This window comes from Lutra lutra, chromosome 17 (assembly GCF_902655055.1).
Source record: "Lutra lutra chromosome 17, mLutLut1.2, whole genome shotgun sequence".
Lineage (NCBI taxonomy): Eukaryota > Metazoa > Chordata > Mammalia > Carnivora > Mustelidae > Lutra > Lutra lutra.
The window spans coordinates 53547830-53567835 of record NC_062294.1 but is presented as its reverse complement, the minus strand read 5'-3'; the positions used below and the strand labels follow the sequence as shown (position 1 = coordinate 53567835).

Genomic DNA, 20006 nt, shown 5'->3' with positions numbered 1-20006 from the left:
TGATCCCTCCCGGCAGCCTGACCTGCCTCTCACCTCCCCTCGCTGCTTTGGCTGCCATCTGACGCCCATGTCTACGCAGTCTCATCACGTTTGCACCTGCACGCATCCCCCCCCCCAACCTCTTCTTCCATTTCACCTCATTTCTCAGGGCCTCTGCGTCATCTCCGCCCCCCACCAGGGTCTCTATCCCTCTCTCAGGGTCTCTGTCCCACTTTCTCAGGGCCTTCTGTGTCTCCCTCCATCCCATCTCTGCCTCCCCCCTCCCTGTCCTCTCTGCATCTCTGTCCCTCTCTCTCCTCCTCTCTCTCTCTGCCTCCCCATTCTCCTATCCATCTTTTGCTGAACCTGCACACCCCATATTTTCCTGGCTTGGAGGAGATAGGACCTCCCCCACCCTCCGCCTTCCCCCATACTGTCTCCAACCCCCAGGAATTTCCCTTCAGGTCCTCCCAGGATGGCTGGACCTCTCACCCATGTCCTCCTCAGACACTCTCCCTCGGTTCCACCAAGGGCCTGGCATAGCCTGGAGGCCTGGTCCCCAGGTGTGTAACGCATAGGGTTGAAGCACCCACTACCCACCCTCCCCTCCCCCACCCAGGGTGAGCTCCAGTGGTCTGAGCAGCACCCACATTTCCACCATGTCTGGCCTGGGATCCCCTATCCCCACCAGCCCCAGCAGAAGCAGCAGGGTAGTAAAGCCACAGATGAAATTAAGCCTGTTTGTCAAAATGAGGAGAGGATCCTGGATTATCTGTGGGGGGGGCATATAGTCACTAGGAAGTAGGAGAGGGAAGCAGAAGAGCGAGGGACCCAGAGACCAACCCTGCTGGTTCTGAAGATGGACCAAGGTCCACGAGCCACAAAACAGGGCAATTTCAGAAACTAGAGAAGGAAAGGAAATGGACTCTCCTCTTGAACCCAGTGACTCCCCCCAATTTAGGGCCCCCAGAACTGCAGGATAGATTCATGTGGTTTTAAGCCTTTAAGTTTATAGATATTGGTTACAGCAGCCATTAAAAATGAATACACCCATTTCATAGACCAGCAAATGGAGGTGCTCTGAAGGTCACACAGTTTGAAAGTCAGTAAGTTTGCCTTTGAGGACAGGAGTACGGAGTTGAGGGCAGGCAGCCGGAAGAGGGGGTCTGGACACAGGATGGCCACAGGGGAGGCCTGGAGGGCGTGGCAGGCTGTGGGAAATGGAGAGGTTAGTCTCCCATGCTCTGCCAGACTGGAAGGAAATGAGGCAAGGGAGGGTGTCCTGGATTAGAGCCCACTACTAGCCCCTCCCTCCGTCATACTCTCTTCTCCATCTCTATGGCCTGGCCCCCACTCAGGTCTTCTCCTCTCCCCCAGGACCCCCATGCTCACTTTCTCCTGGCCTCTTTCTGTCCCCCAGGGGACCCCAGAGGGACTCTTCTACATTCAGGGTTGACTCTAACCCTTCTCTGCTCACACACCTCCCATGGCTCCCCAGTGCCCCTCAGCCTGGCCTTCCAACAGACGCCATCAAAGCCTTCAACTCCATCTCTCAAGCCCACCCCCTCCACCCCTTACACCTGGTCCCTGCTTTGTCACAGCTATAACCAACTTGGTAGCTCACTGACTATATCCATCTCTGTGGCCAGCCTGCAGCCTCTTTGAGATCAGGGTCCTGGGATGACTCCTCTGGGGTCCCCAGCATCACCCACCACTGGAGGAGGCACATGGGAAGTCTCTCCATTTTCAAAGAAATGAATAATTCATTACACTGGGCAAGGTCTGGGTCAGCACAAGACCCAGAGCGTGGGGCAGCGAATCATTCATGATAGACCGCATCTCAGGAGCGAGGGACACAGAAGCGAATGAAACAGACAAAGGGGTAAGGCTGTCACCTTGCCCCCCCTCTTCATTTGATTCTGCAGGGACAAGAATGCGAACCAGGAGACCCATATCACAGCTGGTCGTGTGTGTCGGGAAGGGCCTCTGGACTCCCGCCACAGTGCTGAGTTTGAACCCAGACCCTGACATCCTAACCCTGACTGGGACCCTGAGCAGTTCAGTCTCTCTACCCCAGCAGGGGTGCGTGAGGATTAGGAAGCATTCTGTGCTCAGTCAACAGGAACAGAAACTACGGCTTTGTTGCCGCTGAGGAAGGAAGGCTTCAGGTGCTGGGAAGGGAAAGGTGTCAAGTGTCAGGGGGTGAGGAGTCTCATGACAGCTATTTTCCGACATTTGATGACAGTCTGTCTGTCTCCCACGGCTAGGAACATCTCAAACCAGGCCAGATTGGGGGCACCGCCTCCCCTCTCTCCTTGCTGAGAGAAACAGAGGTAGTGATTAAGAGCGAGTAATTGCTTCCCTCCTGCCGGGGAGGTAAATATCTTTCTGCAGGATTTTGCTGTTCAGGACTGTCTTCCCTAGGCTGTGAGCTCCGTGAGGGCAGAGGCCCTCTTCTGGTCAGGGATTCCAGAGGATGGCAGAGATTTGTGCCGTGGGCTCCGTCAATACTTGAAGGGACAGACTATTGTGAGGAGGAGGCTGTAGGCTCTGAAAGATAGGGGTTGTTGGCCCCTCCCCTTGGGACATAAGCTCCTCCCCCAGAATGTCAGCCCCTCCCTTTGGGGTATCAGTCCCTCCCCTGAGATGTCAACCCCTCCCCTGGGATGTTACCTCTTCACCCAGAATGTCACCTCTTCTCCAGGGCTGTTGACCCCTCCCCCAGAATATCAACCCCTCCTGCTGGGGTGTCAGCCCCTCCCTGTACTATGTAACCCCTCCCTCAAAATGTCAGCCCCTGGGGCACCTGGGTGGCTCAGCTGGTTGGGCCTCTGCCTTCGGCTTGGGTCAGGATCTCAGGGTCCTGAGATCAAGCCCCGCATCAGGGTCTCTGCTCGGTGGGGAGTTTGCTTCCCCCTCCCTCTCTGCCTGCCTCTCTGCCTACTTGTGATCTCTCTCTCTGTCAAATAAATAAATAAAATCTTAAAAAAAAAAAAGTCAGCCCCTCCCCCTGGGATGTTAGCTCCTCCCCCAGAATGTTAACCCCTCCCACTGGCATGTCAGCTCCTCCTGTTGGAATGTTAGCCCCTCCCCCTCAAATGTCAAGCCCTCTCCCTTGAATGTCCTTCTCCAAAGTAGGGATCCTTGTCTCCTTCACCTCTCTGTCTCTAGAGCCTAGAACCATAACGTTCAGCTCACCGGTTCTCAACAATCATGACTTAATGATTAGTGGGGTCAGTCTTTTCAAGGCCCAACTACCACTTACTTGCTCTGTGACCACTGGTAAGTGGCTTTACCTCTCTGACCCTCCAGCTTCCTCGACTGTAGACTAGGCATAATCGCAATATCACTCTGGTAGGGTCGAGATGCCGATTTTGGGTGTCTGTATGTTTATAGAGCGCTGGACAGGGCCTGGAGCACTGGTCACCATCAGTGCCGGTGAACTGCCTTTATCTGGGTGAATGAAGCTGTGATCACCTTCTTGGATTCTCATAGAAATTTTATTAAAGAGAGATTTTCAGTCCCTAAAATCTGAGGCTTCGGGCATCCTCCACAAGCCTTTCCCATGGAGGCTGCCCAAGGAAAGCTGATTCCTTCCCTTGGCCATGCCAAGAAGCAGTGCTCCCTCTGGGTCTCAATCCCACCTTACCAACCATGTGGGGCTCTTCCCAACCAAAGACCACCATCTCCCTGAGGAGGATCCTCAAATGCCTCTAAAACCAGAGTCTCCTGAAAGACTACTTAACCGCATTCATTAGATAATCAATACAAATTTAAAACTTCACAGGGATCCCACCGGTCTCCTGGGGTGTGTGGGAGGGGAAGGTGGAAGATGGTGACATCCTGGTCACTCTGATGAAGCACAGGAAATGCCCAGCTGGGTGTCCTATGGCAACATGTCCTATGCAACATGCCACACGTCCTCTGGCCTGGACAGTCCCCTAGGAAGAATAAAGACAAGGAGAAAAATCTTTCTTTTTTGTTGCTGCTTAAGATTTTATTTATTTTATTTTTAAGATTTATTTCTTTGAGAGAGAGAGCAAGAGAGCAAGCACATGAGCCGGGCCAGGGAGGGCGGTACGGGGGGAGAGGGAGAGAGCAACTTTAGCAGACTCTGTGCTGAGCATGGAACCTGATGCAGGGCTGGGTCCCAGGACCCTGAGATCATGACCTGACCCAAAACTAAGAGTCTGCACTTAACCAACTGAGTCACCCAGATGCTCCAAGATTTTTTTTTTAAGATTTTATTCATTTATTTGACAGACTGATCACAAATAGGCAGAGGGCAGGCAGAGAGAGAGAGGAGGAAGCAGGCTCCCCGCTGAGCGGAGAGCCCATGCGGGGCTTGATCCCAGGATCCTGGAATCACGATCCGAGCTGAAGTCAGAGGCTTTAACCCACTGAGCCACCCAGGCACCCCAAGATTTTATTTTTTTAAAACAATCTCTATATCCAATGTGGGGCTTGAACTCACAACCCCGAGATCAAGAGTCATGTGCTCTACCCACTCAGCCAGCCAGGCAGCCCTCAAAGTGCTCAAAGAATAGCAGTGGCAACCAGGAATCTTATACCTAGCAAAGCTATCTCTCAAAAGTAAAGGTTAAATAAAGACATTCCTAGATAAAAACTGAGAGAATCTGTTGCTAGCAGACCTGCCTTACAAGAACTACTAAAGGAAGTTCTTCAGGCAGAAGGCAAAGTAATTCCAGATGGTAAGGAAAATCCACAGGGAAAACTAGTTAAGGTAACTAACTGCGTTATTTTATTTTATTTCATTTTCTAAGGATTTTCTTTTTAGTAACCTCTACACCCAACATGAGGCTCAAACTCACAAGCCTGAGATCCATAGTCACAGTCTCCACCAACTGAGCCAGCCAGATGCCCTGGTAATTATGTAATTTTAAAAGACACTATTAATGCACAGTTTTTCTCCATTATTCTCTTAACTGATTTTGAAATCAATTCTATAAAATAATATGCAAAATAACGTATCATTGGCCTATAACATGCAGAGATGTAAAATATTTGCCAATATCAACACAAAGGAGGTGGTAGAGGAAAGCTAAGGAAATAACTATGGATGGTAAAGTAGTAATAATAATTACTGTTGGGTTTGTAATATTAATATGTAATGACAATAATACCACAGGAAGAGAGAAAAGAGAATAGAGCTCCATAGGAGTTCCAATTCTCTATCTCACTGGAATTAAGCTAGTATAAATAGGAACCTGATTCCGATCAGCTAAAATGTAAGCCCCAAAGCAACGACAAAAAAAAAAAAAAAAAAAAAAAACAGGGGCGCCTGGGTGGCTCAGTGGGTTAAGCCTCTGCCTTCAGCTCAGGTCATGATCCCAGGGTCCTGGGATCGAGCCCTGCATCAGGCTCTCTGCTCAACAAGGAGCCTGCTTCCCCCCGGCCCCCTGCCTGCCTCTGCCTACTTGTGATCTCTCTCTCTCTCTGTCAAATAAATAAATAAAATCTTTTAAAACAAACAAACAAAAACCAAATAGGTTAAGAACTCTTCCAAGTCAGTATCAAAAATACAAATCACACAATTTTTGAATGGGCTAGAGATCTGAATAGACATTTCCCAAAGGAGATACACAAATGGCCAAAAGCACATGAAAATATCTGCATCATTAGTCATCAGAGAAATGCAAATCAAAATCACAAGGAGGTAGGTACCACTTCGCATCCATGAGGATGGCTAAAATTAAAAAGTCAGATAATAGCAAGTTTGGGCAAAGATGAGGAGAAACTGAAACCCTCACACACTGCTGGTGCGAGCATAAAATGGGGCAGACTGTGGAAAACAGGCTGGTAGTTCAAAAAAGTCAAACATAGAGTTACCCTGAGATCCAGCAATTCCCCCCCCAGACAGATTTCCAAGAGAAATGAAAACATACAACCGCACAGAAACACAGAAAAATATTTATAGCAGCATTAAAGGTGCTAACAGTCGCCATGTCCCCATCAACTGACGAATGACAAGCAAAATGCAAGATATCCATACAATGAAATGTTATTCAGCCATAAGAAGGAATGAGGGGCTACTCCATGCCACAACCCAGATGAAACCTGAGAACACCACACTAAGCGAAAGAAGCCAATCAAAAAGATGACACATTTACATGATTCCATTCATCTGAAATATCCATAATGGGAAAATCTGTAAGATCAGAAAAACAGATTCTTGGTTTCTTGGGACTGGGAGTGGATGGAGAGATAAGATAATTGCTAAAAGCTACAGGTTTGGGGCGTCTGGGTGGCTCAGTGGATTAAGCCGCTGCCTTCGGCTCAGGTCATGATCTCAGGGTCCTGGGATCGAGCCCCGCATCGGGCTCTCTGCTCAGCGGGGAGCCTGCTTCCTCCTCTCTCTCTGCCTGCCTCTCTGCCTACTTGTGATCTGTCTGTCAAATAAATAAATAAAATCTTTATAAAAAAGAAAAGCTACAGGTTTGGTGTTTGTTGGTTTGTTTGTCTGTTTGTGAGGGTGAAATGCTCTCAAACTGACCTGGATGATGGTTGCTCGTATCTGTATGTACCAAGAGCCGAGGAACTGTCCACTTTAGTTGTATGAATTATATGGTATGTGAATCTCAATAAAAGTTTAAAATAATCCAAGTAAAAATTTGCTTACAACTATATTAGATCTATGACTTTCTGGTGAGGTATTAACATCTGTATAATATTTAATCACTCAACCAAGAGCATAGAGTGTCTTTACTTTTGTTCCAATCATCTTTGGGTCCTTAATTAGAGTTTGGGGTACCTGGGTGGCTCAGTCAGTTAAGCATCTGCCTTCCGCGGGGGCAGGGTCCTGGGATGGAGCCCTGTGTTGGACTACTTGCTCAGTGGGGACTCTGCATCTGCCTCTCCCCCAGTTCATACTCTCTCTCGCTCTCTCGCTCTTAAATAAATAAAATCTTTAAAAAAAATAAAGTTTTCTCTCCCCAAATCTTAATTTTTTTAATGTGTTAGTTCCCATATGATTTCAAGGTATTTCAGAGGGATGGTGAATTTTTTTTTAAATATTTTATTTATTTGACAGACAGAGATCACAAGCAGGCAGAGAGGCAGGCAGAGAGAGGGGGAAGCGGGCTCCCTGCTGAGCAGAGAGCCGGATGTGGGGCTCGATCCCAGGACCCTGGGATCATGACCTGAGCCGAAGGCAGAGGCTTTAACCCACTAAGCCACCCAGGCGCCCCGATGAATGGTATTTTTAATTAGATTTCATGGTTGTCTATTGTCAGTGTAAAGAAATGGAACTGATTTTTGTAGGTTAATCTTGGGGGTTTTTTTGTTTGACTTTTTAAAGATTTTTTAATTTTTTTTAAGTAATCTCTACACCCAACGTGAGGCTCAAACTCACAGCTCCGAGAGATCAAGAGTTTCAGGATCCACGACTAAGCCAGCCAGACAACCCTCTAGGTTAATCTTGTAATTCAGGACCTTGCTGATATCTCTTACTTGTTCCTACAGCTTTTTAAATAAACCATTAACCAGGATTTATATACAGTACTGTGTTAAGCAACAGCCATGATGAGAATATCCTAATATCATTCTTGCTCTTGGAAGGAAGCCATCCAAAGTTTTTATGGTGTTTGCTGGAAGCTTTAAAAGGTTAAGAAAATACCCTTTCCCCCCCTAGTTTACTGTTTTAATTTTCATTCATAAATAGATATAAAACCTTACCAAATTATTTCTCCATGTTGACTGAAATTATGACATTTTCCTCCTTGGTCTGTTAGTGAATTACACTAAAAGAATTTTTTTTTTTTAAATTTTGAACGACCCTTGCTAACTAGCGATAAATCCTACCCCATCATGATGAATTACAATACAGTGTTGGATTTAGTAGGCTATTATGAGATGTAGGATTTTTGTACCCACATTCACAAATTAAATTGACCTATAATTTTCTTTTCTTGTACATATTCCTTATCTGGTTTTAGAATCAGCGTTGCATTAGCTTCCAAAAATGAACCAGACAGATTCTACATGATTTCTATTTTCTGGAATAATGTGTATAACATAAAAATTAAGCATTTCTTGAATATTTGATATCAGTCGCCTAGAAGACCATCTGTGCCCCTGGAGATTTTTTGAGAGAGAGAGAGAGAGAGAATGGAAATCTTTGACTCTAACTTTGTATATTTTAGTAGTTACTGATTGACTCAAGTTCTTGATTTTGCATAATTTGGGGCATTTTATATTTTTCTAATTTTATATTTTTCTAATGATTTAACCATTTTATCTACATTTTTAAATGCTGGCCCATAGTTGGTTATAGTACTATCTAATTACATTTTTATTTTTTATTTTTTAAAGATTTTATTTATTTATTTGACAGACAGAGATCACAAGTAGAGAGAGAGAGAGAGAGAGAGAGAGGAGGAAGCAGGCTCCCTGCTGAGCAGAGAGCCCGATGCGGGGCTCGATCCCAGGACCCTGGGATCATGTCCTGAGCCGAAGGCAGAGTTGAGCCACCCAGGCACCCCTCTAATTACAATTTTTAAAGTTTATTCATTTATTTTTAAGTACACTCTACACCCACCAAGGGGCTCGAACTCATGACCCCAACACCAAGAGTTGCATGTTCCACTGACTGAGCCAGCCAGGTGCCCCTAATTACTTTTCATATCTCAGTCCTAGCTGTAATTATCCACTTTTATGGGTTGCATTTTATTTGGAGCCCCTCTCTCTTTTTCTTATTCAGTTTTGCCAAAAGTCAATCAATGTCAGTAACTTTTTCTAAAATCAGCATCTTGTTTTGTTAGACTTTTCTCCCCTCTTTCATTCCATTGATTTCTACGCCCCCTTTTTTGGGTCACTTGTTTTGCTCTTGTTCCTGTGGATTTGCTTTATTGCTGATTTTCCCACTGTTTGCTTTAGATTGTTTGTTCATTGTAGAAAAAAACTATTTATTGGATCAAGTTTTTATCAAATGCTTTTTTTCCATCTGTGGTGATAGTCATCTGGTTTTCCTCTGTTAACCCATGAATGTAGAGAATCAATCAATTGATTAAATCAGATAGTAATATTTTATTCAGGACTTTTTTGATTCACGAGAGAAACAGACTGTGGTTTTCCTTGTTTATGCTGTGCTTGACTATTTTTTCAGATTCTATTTTTTTAAATAATCTCTACACCCAGCGTGGGACTCGAACCCAAAACTCTGAGATCAAGAGTTGCCCACTCCGAGGACTGAGCCAGCTGGGTGCCCTGTCCTTGACTATTTGTGTGTGTGTGTGTGTGTGTGTGTGTGTGTATTAATATTGTAGTAACCTCATAAAATGAGTTGGGGAGTGTTAAAACTTCTTTTCCTAATTGCTGGGTGGGTTTATGCAAAGTTGTAATGACTTGTTCCATGAAACGTCATATGAAGCAATGGTTACTGAGACAGGATGGTCTTGATGCTGGCTTCAACAAGTGAATCGATGTGCGGAACAGAAGCCCCATAAAAGACCCACAAGTACTAAAATATAATGAGGCAGGGACCACAGAGAATCGGAAAAAGATAACTATTTAACAAAGGCTGTTGAAATCATTGTTTATCCTTAGGGGGAAAGTGAAATTGGATTTCTACATCACACCTCACAAAAATCAACTTCAGGTGGACTGAAGACTTTCGTGTGGAAGTGAAAACTTTAAGAATGCAAGAGAAGGGGTGCCTGCGTGGCTCAGTGGGTTAAAGCCTCTGCCTTCAGCTCAAGTCACGATCCCAGGGTCCTGGGATGGAGCCCTGCATCGGGCTCTATGCTCAGCGGGGAGCCTGCTTCCCTTCCTCTCTCTCTGCCTGCCTCTCTGCCTACTTGTGATCTCTGTCTGTCAAATAAATAATAAATAAAATCTTAAAAAAAAAAAAGAATGCAAGAGATTATGGTTCACCCCTCGGGGCAGTGAAGGCTTTCTTAAGGGACTGCATGATACTATAATGATGGACACATGCCATGATACGTTTGTCCACACTCACTGGAGACACACCACTGAGAGTGACTCCTTCAGGTAAACCTCGAGGGGTACTAATGTGTAGGTTCATCCATTGTGGCAAATGTACCCATTCTAGTGGGGGATGTTGATGGGAGGAGGTTATGCATGTGTGGGGGTGGGGTATATGGGAAATCTCCATACCTTCCTCTCAACCTTTCTTAAAAATATTTTATTTATTTATTTATTTGAGAGAGAGCAAGAGAGATCACAGAGGGGAGAGAGTAGACTCCCCACCCCCCAGGGCAGGGCTTGATCCCACGACCCTGAGATCATGACCTGAGCCCAAGGCAGAAGCTTAACCAGAAGCTTAACCGCCTGAACCAGCCAGGTGCACACCCCACCCCACCTGCTCCTTCCTCTCAATTTTGTTGTCAACCTAAAACTGCTCTGAAAGAAAGAAGGAAAGTAAGATTCTTAGTTAGGGGTGCCTGGGTGGCTCAGCGGGTTAAAGCCTCTGCTTTCGGCTCAGGTCATGATCTCAGGGTCCTGGGATCAAAACCCTGCAGTCCTGGGATGGAACCCAGCATCACATCTGGGCTCTCTGCTCAGCAGGGAGCCTGCTTCCCTTCCTCTCTCTGTCTGCCTCTCTGCCTACTTGTGATCTCTGTCTGTCAAATAAATAAATAAAATCTTTAAAAAAAAAAAAAAAGACTCTTATTTAAAAACAAAAACAAAAACCTTGGGGCGCCTGGCTGGCTCAGTCATGGAACATTCAACTCTTGATCTAGGGGACTTAAGTATGAACCCCATGCTGAGCCTAGAGATTACTTAAAGAATAAAATCTTAAAGAACAAAAAAAGCTAGCTGCATCTATAGCTGCATATAGTAAAATATGGTAATGGGCTAGATTTTCGCCCCTCACCACAGATTCCTATGTTGAAGCCCAGCACCTTAGAATGTGACTGTATTTTGAAATAAGGTCATTAGAAAGAGAGAGCACAAGCAAGGGGAGTGGGAGAGGGAGAAGCAGGCTCCCGGCTGAGTAGGAAGCCTGATGCAGGGCTCGATCCCAGGACCCTGGGATCATGACCTGAGCCGAAGGCAGACACTTAACGCACTGAGCCAGGTCCCCCAAATTAAGGGCTTTAAAAGGAAGCCCTTAGAGTCGGCCCTAATCCAAGCTGATTGGTATCCTTCATAAGAGGACATCTGGACACAGAGAGAGACACTAGAATGCCTAAGCACAGACAGAAGACCAAGTGAGGACACAAAGAAAAGGCAGCCTGGCTGCTGACACCTGCATCTTCAACTTCCAGCTTCCGGGACGGTGAGAAATACCATTTCTGTCGTTTAAGCTACCCTGTCTTTGGTACTTCTAGAATACTCTAGAATACTAACTCTAGAATACTAACGCAGATATTCTTGCTACAAAGCTCAAAAACAGGCCAAAAGAAATCATACGCTGTTTGGGGACACGTATATACGTGCCAAAGTAATCATGGAAATTGAGTGAAGGATAGACATGGTTCGGGATCGTGGTTACAGGTGGGCATGAAGGACAGAATAGTAAATAATAATGTCCTAGTATTAAATCGAATGGTAAATTAATGGGCGGTCTCCCTGTATCTCGGTCCTTACACACAGATTATTTTGCACGTACCCACCACTGCCCAAAAGATTTTTTTTTTTTTTAAAGATTTTATTTATTTATTTGACAGAGAGAAATCACAAGTAGGCAGAGAGGCAGGCAGAGAGAGAGGAGGAAGCAGGCTCCCCGCTGAGCAGAGAGCCCGATGTGGGGCTCGAACCCAGGACCTGGGATCATGACCTGAGCCGAAGGCAGCGGCTTAACCCACTGAGCCACCCAGGCGCCCCCCAAAAGATTGTTTTGAAGGCAGAGCCGGTGTTCTACTTCCCGCCACCTCTGTCCTCCAAGTCCACCCCAGCTCTGGCTTCCTGCCCGGAAGGCTGCCAGGAGCTGTCACGGCTCAGGGTTAGAAGCCGAAGTCCAGTTGCATTTGGAGTAGGTGGAAATAGACTGAGAAGGGAAGGTTACTTGCCTCCGCAAGAATTTCCAAAACCAGGCTCATGCCGCCGTCCGGCCTGGCTCGCACAACCACCTGCGCTTTGGGGAAAAAGCGACTTGCCGCTGGAACGACAGAGGCTGGCATTTTAAGAGGCGGTGGTAGCTTGGGGCTGGAGCAGAGCAGAGGTTGTTCAAATGAATGAATAAAGAACATGGGGCTGGGGCGCCTGGGTGGCTCAGTGGGTTAAGCCGCTGCCTTCGGCTCAGGTCATGATCCCGGGGTCCTGGGATCGAGTCCCGCATCGGGCTCTCTGCTCAGCGGGGAGCCTGCTTCCCTTCCTCTCTCTCTCTCTGCCTGCCTCTCTGCCTACTTGTGATCTCTCTGTCAAATAAAAAAATAAAATAAAATAAAAAAAAGAACACGGGGCTGGCACGGAAAAGCCTGTAGAAGCCAGGAGGGGGCCATGTTCAAAGTGAACCACTGAGGAGAGAAACAGGACCTAAAACAAAAGCAATCATTCCATGCTCTCCATGCTTCCCTCAACTGACCATAAGGAGGAAGGACACACTTCACCTCGTATATTGTGGTGGAGAATGAGTACCCTGAGTCGCATCACCATGAGGAAACGTCAGGCAAACTCAAGGGAGGAACTCCTATTAAAAAAAAAGAAAAAAAAAGGTTGGGTTGTTCTTCCAAAATGTCGATATCATAAATATGGAAATGTTCCAGATTCAAGGAGATGTGACAACAAAATGCAATCCCTGAGCCCAGACTAGATCCTGAACTGGAAGGGGAAAGTGCTGTGAGAGAGCATTTGGGTCAACTGATGAAACTGATGGCTCAAGACATTAGATAAAAAGAATCAGTAAATGTTACATTTATTGAGGTTGAGGACCGTGGATAAGTAAGAGAGCATCTCTGTTTTTAGGAAATACACACAGAAGTATTCAGGGGTAAAGGGCGACGGTGTCTGTAACTAAAACATGCTTCAGAAAATAGATGCACTTACTGAGAAACTAAAACCAGCTCGGACTGTAAACCTCTGCCTACCATTTATCTACACACACAGGTAAGGTTCGGGGCAGAGTTAATGGGCAACATTTCTCCCAGGGATACGCGGCGCCTGTGAAGGGTCCTACCACCCGCTTTGTGAGCAAGGACTGCTCTCTTACTCACTGAGGAAGTTTGTTCTCTAAAATCACAGGCTTTACGAAACTTTGTTGTTTGAAAGTCTATCTGTAGGAATGGAACTTAGCCCACTTTTCCCGGAAGATCTACGTCACTTTGACACAGACAAGAAGCCTCAATTTCCAGCCCTGATGAAGAGCTTTATATAGAGTTTCTGGGCATAGCATGCCACGTTTATCTTAACTTTGTAGTTTCCAAGGAAACAGGATCCTGAGTCCACTTTGCAGTCCATAACTGTTGACTCATTTATACACATCCCTGCTTTGCTCTGAAGCTACCAAACCACAGTTTCACTCAAATTTCACCAAATTCTTCTCTTCCCCCGAATGCCGTAAGTTGATCACAGCTTCTCTTTTGGGATGTGGTCTCCTTCCCTGCAACTGGTCAGTAAACCTGATTTTAATTTGTTCCTGCTAATTGGGTTAGGACGGATGGGTGGGTGTTGGATGGATGGATGGATGGATGGATGAATAAGTAATGATAAATCCAAAGCAATGGGGTAAACTGTTAACAACAGATAAATCTGGGTAGAAACTATTTGTGTTTGGGCAGGTTATTTGTAAGCTTGAGATTATTTCCAAACAAAAAGTGTGTGTGCTTTTTTGGGGGGAAACTAAGTTTAGTTTGGACCAGTATTTAGCCATTTTTTTCGAGGCCAAGGAAGAATTTTTATGTCGTATTTTATGTTGTAATTTAGTACATATTCAAGATACTCATATTTTGAGAAATATTTGTTCCCGTTTTCTACGCATTTTCATATTTTCTATGCACTTATGTTTTAAAAGACGCTTATTACCAATTTACAATTATCCGTGGAAAATCACCTGTATTTTTAAAAAACTCTTGGAAAGGTCTGAGCACTGGTTACAATCTAAGCCTAAATGAATGTCAAGACTACTTTGGGTTTTTTTCCCCGTTGACGCGTAACGGGACTACATTTCCCAAAATATCTTTGGGGCGAGGCCCGGCGGGGGTGGGGGGGTAGGAGGGGTGTGAGCTGTGATTGGAGATGGCTAAGTTCCTACCTGTCACTTGGGAGGAGGGGGCGGGATTTTCGAGAGGACTTCCATGACGTTCCCGATGGCTGCTGGGAAACGTGGTTCTGGGAAGAAGGGAAAGGCCTGCCGCTCGGACTCCTGGGACTTGTAGTCTTGGCAAACTGGTGACGACCGGGTTTTTCCTCCGCTGGGTCATCTCAGGGATTGGGCCCTTCCTCCACCACCGCCCTGGAATCTCTTCGTGCATCGATCCCAGGCAGCCGTGGAGACCTTCTCTGGTCCGTGTCTCCGAGCTCTCTAACCGCAGGTGCTCCGCAGAGAGGGCGGGGGCATTGGCAAACGCTGGTCTTTAGCAGGCCTGGGAGGGCTTCTAGGAGGTGAGGGGGACAGGGTCCCTATGAACAGAACTGAGTCAGGAATCAGTCCAAAATGCATCGTACAGGGGAGCTGATCTGATGCTTAAACAATCCTTGCAAAACGCCCTTCACCACCATCCCACGCTCCCACCTCTGTGTGGATGTAAGTCTATGTCCAGGCTTAGTATGACAATGACCAAACAGTGACACCTAGAGTAATGGACGGTGTGATAAGGAAAGCCCTCAAGTATGTGGGAGCCCAGGGAAGGCTCCGGACTTAGCCTGGGGAAGGGCAGGGAGGAAGAGAAGCAGAGATCGAACTCATCTCAAGGTCCCAAACATGGCACCATATAGGCGTCTTCCTTTCCATAAAGAGCTCCCCTATGCCTGGGGATGGTGGGGGCACAGAGTTGGTCATACCCAGCCCTGTCCAGCGAGGCTCCCTGGTCTGGCTGATCGGGGCTTACTTAGCTCAGAAGAGAACTCAGCATTTATGAACATCACAGGGGCACCATACCCTGCTGGGGGAAGGGGAAGCAGGTTGTTCAGGGTGACACATTGGCCAATTCTTGAAAGAAGCTGTACATATGCAAAGGCAGCGTCTGGATAGAGCATGCAGAGGTAAGGGGGAGGTTAAAATTGCCACGTGAGAGTCAGATCTGATGTTGTAAGGACCCCTCTGTATCCAGCACTCTTCTAGGAGGTAGACACTCTTACCCCCATTGTACAGATGGGGACACTGAGGCACAGGGATTATATCTAACTTTATGTGCCTGACAGGCAAGTGGCCAAGATAGGATTAGAACCCGGGACGTCTGGCTCCAGAGTCCAGACAGGTAACCACTGACCTACTCCGTATTCACCCACCCACTTTCCAGAATGTCAGGTGTGTAATGGTGGGCCCCTTCCAGGCAGTAGCAGTTACCCATGTCTACCTAATATGCCCTCTGGTCGCCTAGAAGACAACCTGCTGCCTTCCCCGACCCCAGGAAACAAGTTCAGAGGAAGAATAATTTTGAGCAAGGTCTTCAGTCCCCCAATTGAAGCTTTCCTGACTAGAGCCCCCACCCCCACCCCCTCACCCCCTCACCATTCCCCATTCTGTTACTCCTGTAGGGGCTGTGGGGCTGAGAAATGACAGGGGTGGAGATGACAGGGATGGCTCATTCCTCCCGCTGGTGGACCCAGTGGTGACATTTAGGCTGGTGGTACCATGGTGAAGGAGAGGCAGGGATATAAGAACAGACAAGGTCACACTACATTTCCTGGGCTCCATGATGATGTCAGGGTCAGGCCCATGTTGCCACTATTGCAGGGGGTGAGGGGGGAGTGAGGGGGAGCTGGGTAATTCCAAAAGAAGAGCTCCTCCTTCAAAGAGTGCTGTCCTCTGTGCTGAGGCCCAGGCTGGCCCACTCCTGAGTATTCTGACTCAGGGAACGAATGTATGAAAAAAGTAAAGAAAGGTAGCATGTGACTCACGTTCAACCATTTTCAAAATGCTCACTTTCCTGGGCTCCCCAGAACTTTCCAAGAGCTAATACAAAGTGGGATGATTATTCCCATGTTCAGGTGAGGAAACTGAAGCTCACAGAGGAGGGACTGGCTTATGGCCTCACAGGCAGGGAGTAGAGAAGGAAACACTGGGAGGGAGCCTAAGTTTCCAGGCTGTACAGGTTAAGCTTGCTTCTCAACACATGCCCCTGGGGGTAAGGGAAGGGAGTGGGGCAGGGCCTGACATTACATGATGCAGAGGAACCATCTGGTGGCAAGAGTGTGAGATACACCAACTAAACAAAATTAAAGGGGCTATTTCCTGCAGGACTTGTCAGAACCTTTAGCTCCTTTGTATTTCCCAGATCTCTTTGACCAGGACCAAGGCAAAGGCCTGAACAATGACTGACAGACCCTGTGTCCCAGAGGCCGTGATTGGGACACAACAGGAGTAGACGCGTCAGCAGCACGTGCACACGTGCACTCCAGGCATCTATGTGCAGGAGCAGATGATGTGTGTACATTTGTACATGTGTTCTCCATCACTCTGATTCTGGGGTTCAAACGATACCTGTAAACGCGGAACAGGACAGGCATCCAAAGGCCAGGGTCTTGCCCTTCCAGGCTTGCCCGGCGACGGGATAAGACCAAAAGTGCCTCCACCGCCCGCTCAAGTCAGATTCCACAAGGCTTTATTGGCGTGTAACAGCCTGGTGCCCGCCGCTCCCAAGAAAGACACAGGCGAGGAAGGGCTCTCGGCTCCACAGAAGACCCCTTGGGATCGCCCAGCCAGGGGGAACACGCTTCCATCCGTGGGTAGGGAGAAAAGGAGGGAAGGGCGTACTCGCAGGATGAACCGCCCAGCCAAAGGGCGAGTGGTGGGATGGGCTGGAGACGCGAGGACAGGCCCCGCTAGAAGGGGTACTCGCAGACGTAGTAGAGGCGGCGTTCGCAGTCGTGGTCCCACCAGGAGCCGTCATCCGAGGCTTGCGCCACGCAGTTCTCGAGCGTGCCGCCGTTGGGCTGGTTGGGGCTGAGCGGGTGCGGCGCGGGGCTAGGACCGGCTCCGGGCTCCGGACGGGGCGCGCGGTGCCAAGCGAAGAAGGACACGCGCTGGCCGTTCTCGAAGAGATATAGTCCCTCGGAGCGCCGGTCGTGCACGCCCAGCCACACGGGCCAGTTGTAGGGAGCGAGGGCCCCGTGCAAGTAACGAGAGAGCGCCTCCATCTGCTGGCGGTCTGCGGGCTGTGCCAGGCTCCCGCCCCGTGCCACGCACCGCGCCTGCGCCGCCGCCTGCGCCTCGAAGTCGCGCGATAGCAGGAAGCACTTGTGGCCAAGGCGCAGCCCCTTCAAGCAGCCTGGGGGCGAGGAGGGGCGGGGTCAGGGGGTCCGGGGGCGGGGGGGAAGGCGGGGTCGGAGCCTCCCGGGAGGGGCTGGGAGGAGGCGGGGTCGGAGCCACCGGGAGTAAGGAGGCGGAGAGTTGGGACCGCTGGGGGCGGGGCCAGACGGCTGGAACCGGACTGTAGGGGGCGTGGCGCGGCCCGAGTCGGGTAAGCTCCACAACGCGGTAGGAGCGGGCCTCCCCCTCCGCGCGCCGGCTCTCCGCATTCACCCTCCCGGCTACTCTAAGCTCTCCATAAGCCAACACCGTGCACATCTCTAGGAAACCGCTCGCCCCTAACACCCTGGGTCCTCACGTCTCTTCAGATGTTTCTGGGCCCCCTCCTTCCACCGGTCCTCCACTTGACCCGGATCGTCCCACTTTCCCTGCCCCGCGCGGCGCGGACTCACCCTCTAAGCGGCCATGCTCGCGCTCGGCGCGCCTCTGCGTCTCCTGCAGGGCTTCCACGGCGTCGCGGGTGTCGCTTGCCGCCTCCCGCAGCTGCCGCAGCCCCCGAGTCAACTCGACCACGCGGGTGTCCAACGCGTGCAGACGGACGTGCAGCTGGTGCAGGCCTGCGTCCAGGCCGGCCAGGCGGCCCACTGCGGGCAGACAAGGAGCACGCTGGACGGGACCTGGGAAGCGGAGCTGGCGGACCAAAGGGCCTGGGGGGCAGCTAGGGCTTCTGGGGGTAGAGTTGCGGTGGGCGGCACTCGGGATTTCTGGAAGGTAGGGGTTCTTGGGAGTGCAAGACCAGGGACGCGGAGCTCCCAGGGATGTGAAGGGTGGGGGGCTGGGCGGTGGGCCATTGAAAGGTCCGCGGCAGTGAAAGGACGGTTCGTTTTTTGAGAAAAGGACCACAGAGGCCTGGGGGCAGGGCGGAGCTAATGATTACTCACGGATATAAGTGACGGTGTCCTCAGGGGTGGGAGAGGGGCTAGGGCTAGAGGTTGGCGTTGGCGTTGTTTCCTCCACTTCCTCCCCCTGACCGTACTCCTCGGTCCCCCAGGTCTCTTTGTCTTCAGGGGTTCCCTCGGGGTTTTCGTCCCCCCTCCCAGCGGGCAGTCCCAGGGCCTCCTGCAAATGCTGAGGCGGGGGAGGGATGGTTAGGGCCAGCCCAGCTGCGTTCAGACGCCCCACACGCTCCAACCACCCCTTTCCAGCAGTAAGCCTTGCCCCTGAGTCCCTTGTCGGAATCCATCATCCCCATCCTTTGAGCCTGCCCCATCACTCACTCTCCCTTGACTATTTCCCTGACCCTGTAATATCCTCCCTCCAACACCTACAGTTCCCCATCAAAGTCCCAAGCAACTCACCTTCAGCATCAGGGCTTCCCTTTCCCGCTCCTCCTCTTGGGCGCCTCCCCAGACCCCCTCCCACTCCCTGTCCGCTCCTCGAGCCCCAAGGCTAAAGCCCAGGAGCTGAGGGACCACCAGGGCCCCAAGCAGCCAGGCTGCCTGCATCAGGCTGAGCTCTGCAGCTCCCAAGGCTGCAGACAGATGTCTCTGGGCGCTGGGGAGTGCGTGCAAATCACTAGTCCCTGGTTTCTTCCTCTCCCAGCTTCTCTCCCGTCCCTTTCCTCCCAGCTCTTGTCTCTGTCCACCGGTCTGTTCGTCCGTTGGTCTCTGCTCCTCTGTGTGTGTGTCTCTCCCCGCCTCTCTTGGCTCCCTTGAGGCCCTGCCTCTGTGGCCGGAAACCTCCAACGTTCCAAAGCCTGGATCCCGCCTTGGGTCTCCCCACATACCCCCCTCTTCCCACTTTCCAGAGCTCACTTCCGCCCTGCCCTTTCCTTCCACCATGGCCAAAAGCTCAGATGGCCTGAAGAGGATGGAGCTGGCTCTCCAAAGGATCCTGGGGACGTGACCTGTGCCCAGGAATACCCTCAGGGGGTTCTTGGGGCTTGGCCCTGCTCCCTACTCCTCCTCCTGGCCACTCTTCAGGAGCAGGGAGACTGCAGGGTCTCCATAAGGTTTTTATTACCCTGTGACCACCATCGCCCACACACCCTGCTGGAGGAGGCTTTCCCAGGATTCACAGGCTCTAGGGCACCTCCTGCCCCCAGATCTCCCATCCTGGCCTCAAGCCCTTGCCCCAAGATGAAAATGAGTGTGTGTGCCTGTCTGTGGGGACACATATGGAGAGTATGCATGTCACTGTGCGGGCAACTGTAGAAGGCAGGGTTCTGGGATTCATTGGCTGTACTCTCCTGGAAGCCTCTGGCAGGCCCAGGCCCTGGGTGGGGCAATGCTGGGGACTCCAGCCCTCACCTACCAGCAGACAGTAGGGCAAAAGGGAGCGGGGAAGGGTGGGTGGGTGGTGGTCAAGGAAGCTTCCTCCAGGAGGTGGAGTAGACAGACGCAGGGCTCGCTGTGTGGAGCTCTGAGCATTCAGCCGTGCCTCGCCTTCCGCCTGGACCACTGCAGTCACCACCTCCTGGCTCTCTCCCTCCTTTCTCCCTAGCCCCTCCAATCCACACTGCTTGCCGCAGCCAGAGCAATGCTTCCAAACCTTAAATCAGATCACGTCACTCCCCACTCCCCTGCTCCCCCAGCTTCCCATCATATGCAGGAGGGAAGCCAAACCCTGTCCTCAGCAGGGGCCTGGACTGCCCAGTGGGAAGCTGGGAAGGATGGGCCCTTGGCACCTTGGCAAG

The 20006-nt window shown here is 49.9% G+C and overlaps 2 protein-coding genes and 1 long non-coding RNA gene across 6 annotated transcripts in view; 1 reads left to right on the top strand and 2 right to left on the bottom strand.

Moving 5' to 3' along the window:
* Positions 1-816: 816 nt before the first annotated feature.
* On the bottom strand, positions 817-16531 carry LOC125089334 (uncharacterized). 4 transcript variants are annotated; one of them, XR_007123922.1, is made up of 4 exons: positions 15564-16531; positions 14902-15083; positions 14153-14520; positions 817-2297 (listed from the first exon to the last, which is right to left on the bottom strand). It is a non-coding gene; the product is annotated as an uncharacterized LOC125089334 (long non-coding RNA). The 4 variants fall into 4 exon arrangements; XR_007123919.1 differs by having other exon boundaries at positions 818-2297; positions 15572-16531; XR_007123921.1 differs by having other exon boundaries at positions 820-2297; positions 14902-15002; positions 15572-16529.
* Positions 13394-20006, top strand: part of SHANK1 (SH3 and multiple ankyrin repeat domains 1) — a 55911-nt gene continuing 49298 nt past the window's right edge. Inside the window, exon 1 of the mRNA XM_047711485.1 lies at positions 13394-13458. The gene's annotated coding sequence lies outside the window, so the exon portion shown is untranslated. The remainder of the gene's footprint in view (positions 13459-20006) is intronic.
* Positions 16648-19043, bottom strand: CLEC11A (C-type lectin domain containing 11A). Its single transcript, XM_047711492.1, has 4 exons — positions 18670-19043; positions 18253-18439; positions 17764-17955; positions 16648-17330 (listed from the first exon to the last, which is right to left on the bottom strand). Exons 1-4 carry the CDS (start codon positions 18814-18816, stop codon positions 16885-16887), a joined length of 972 nt encoding a protein of 323 aa, XP_047567448.1. The 5' UTR covers positions 18817-19043; the 3' UTR covers positions 16648-16884.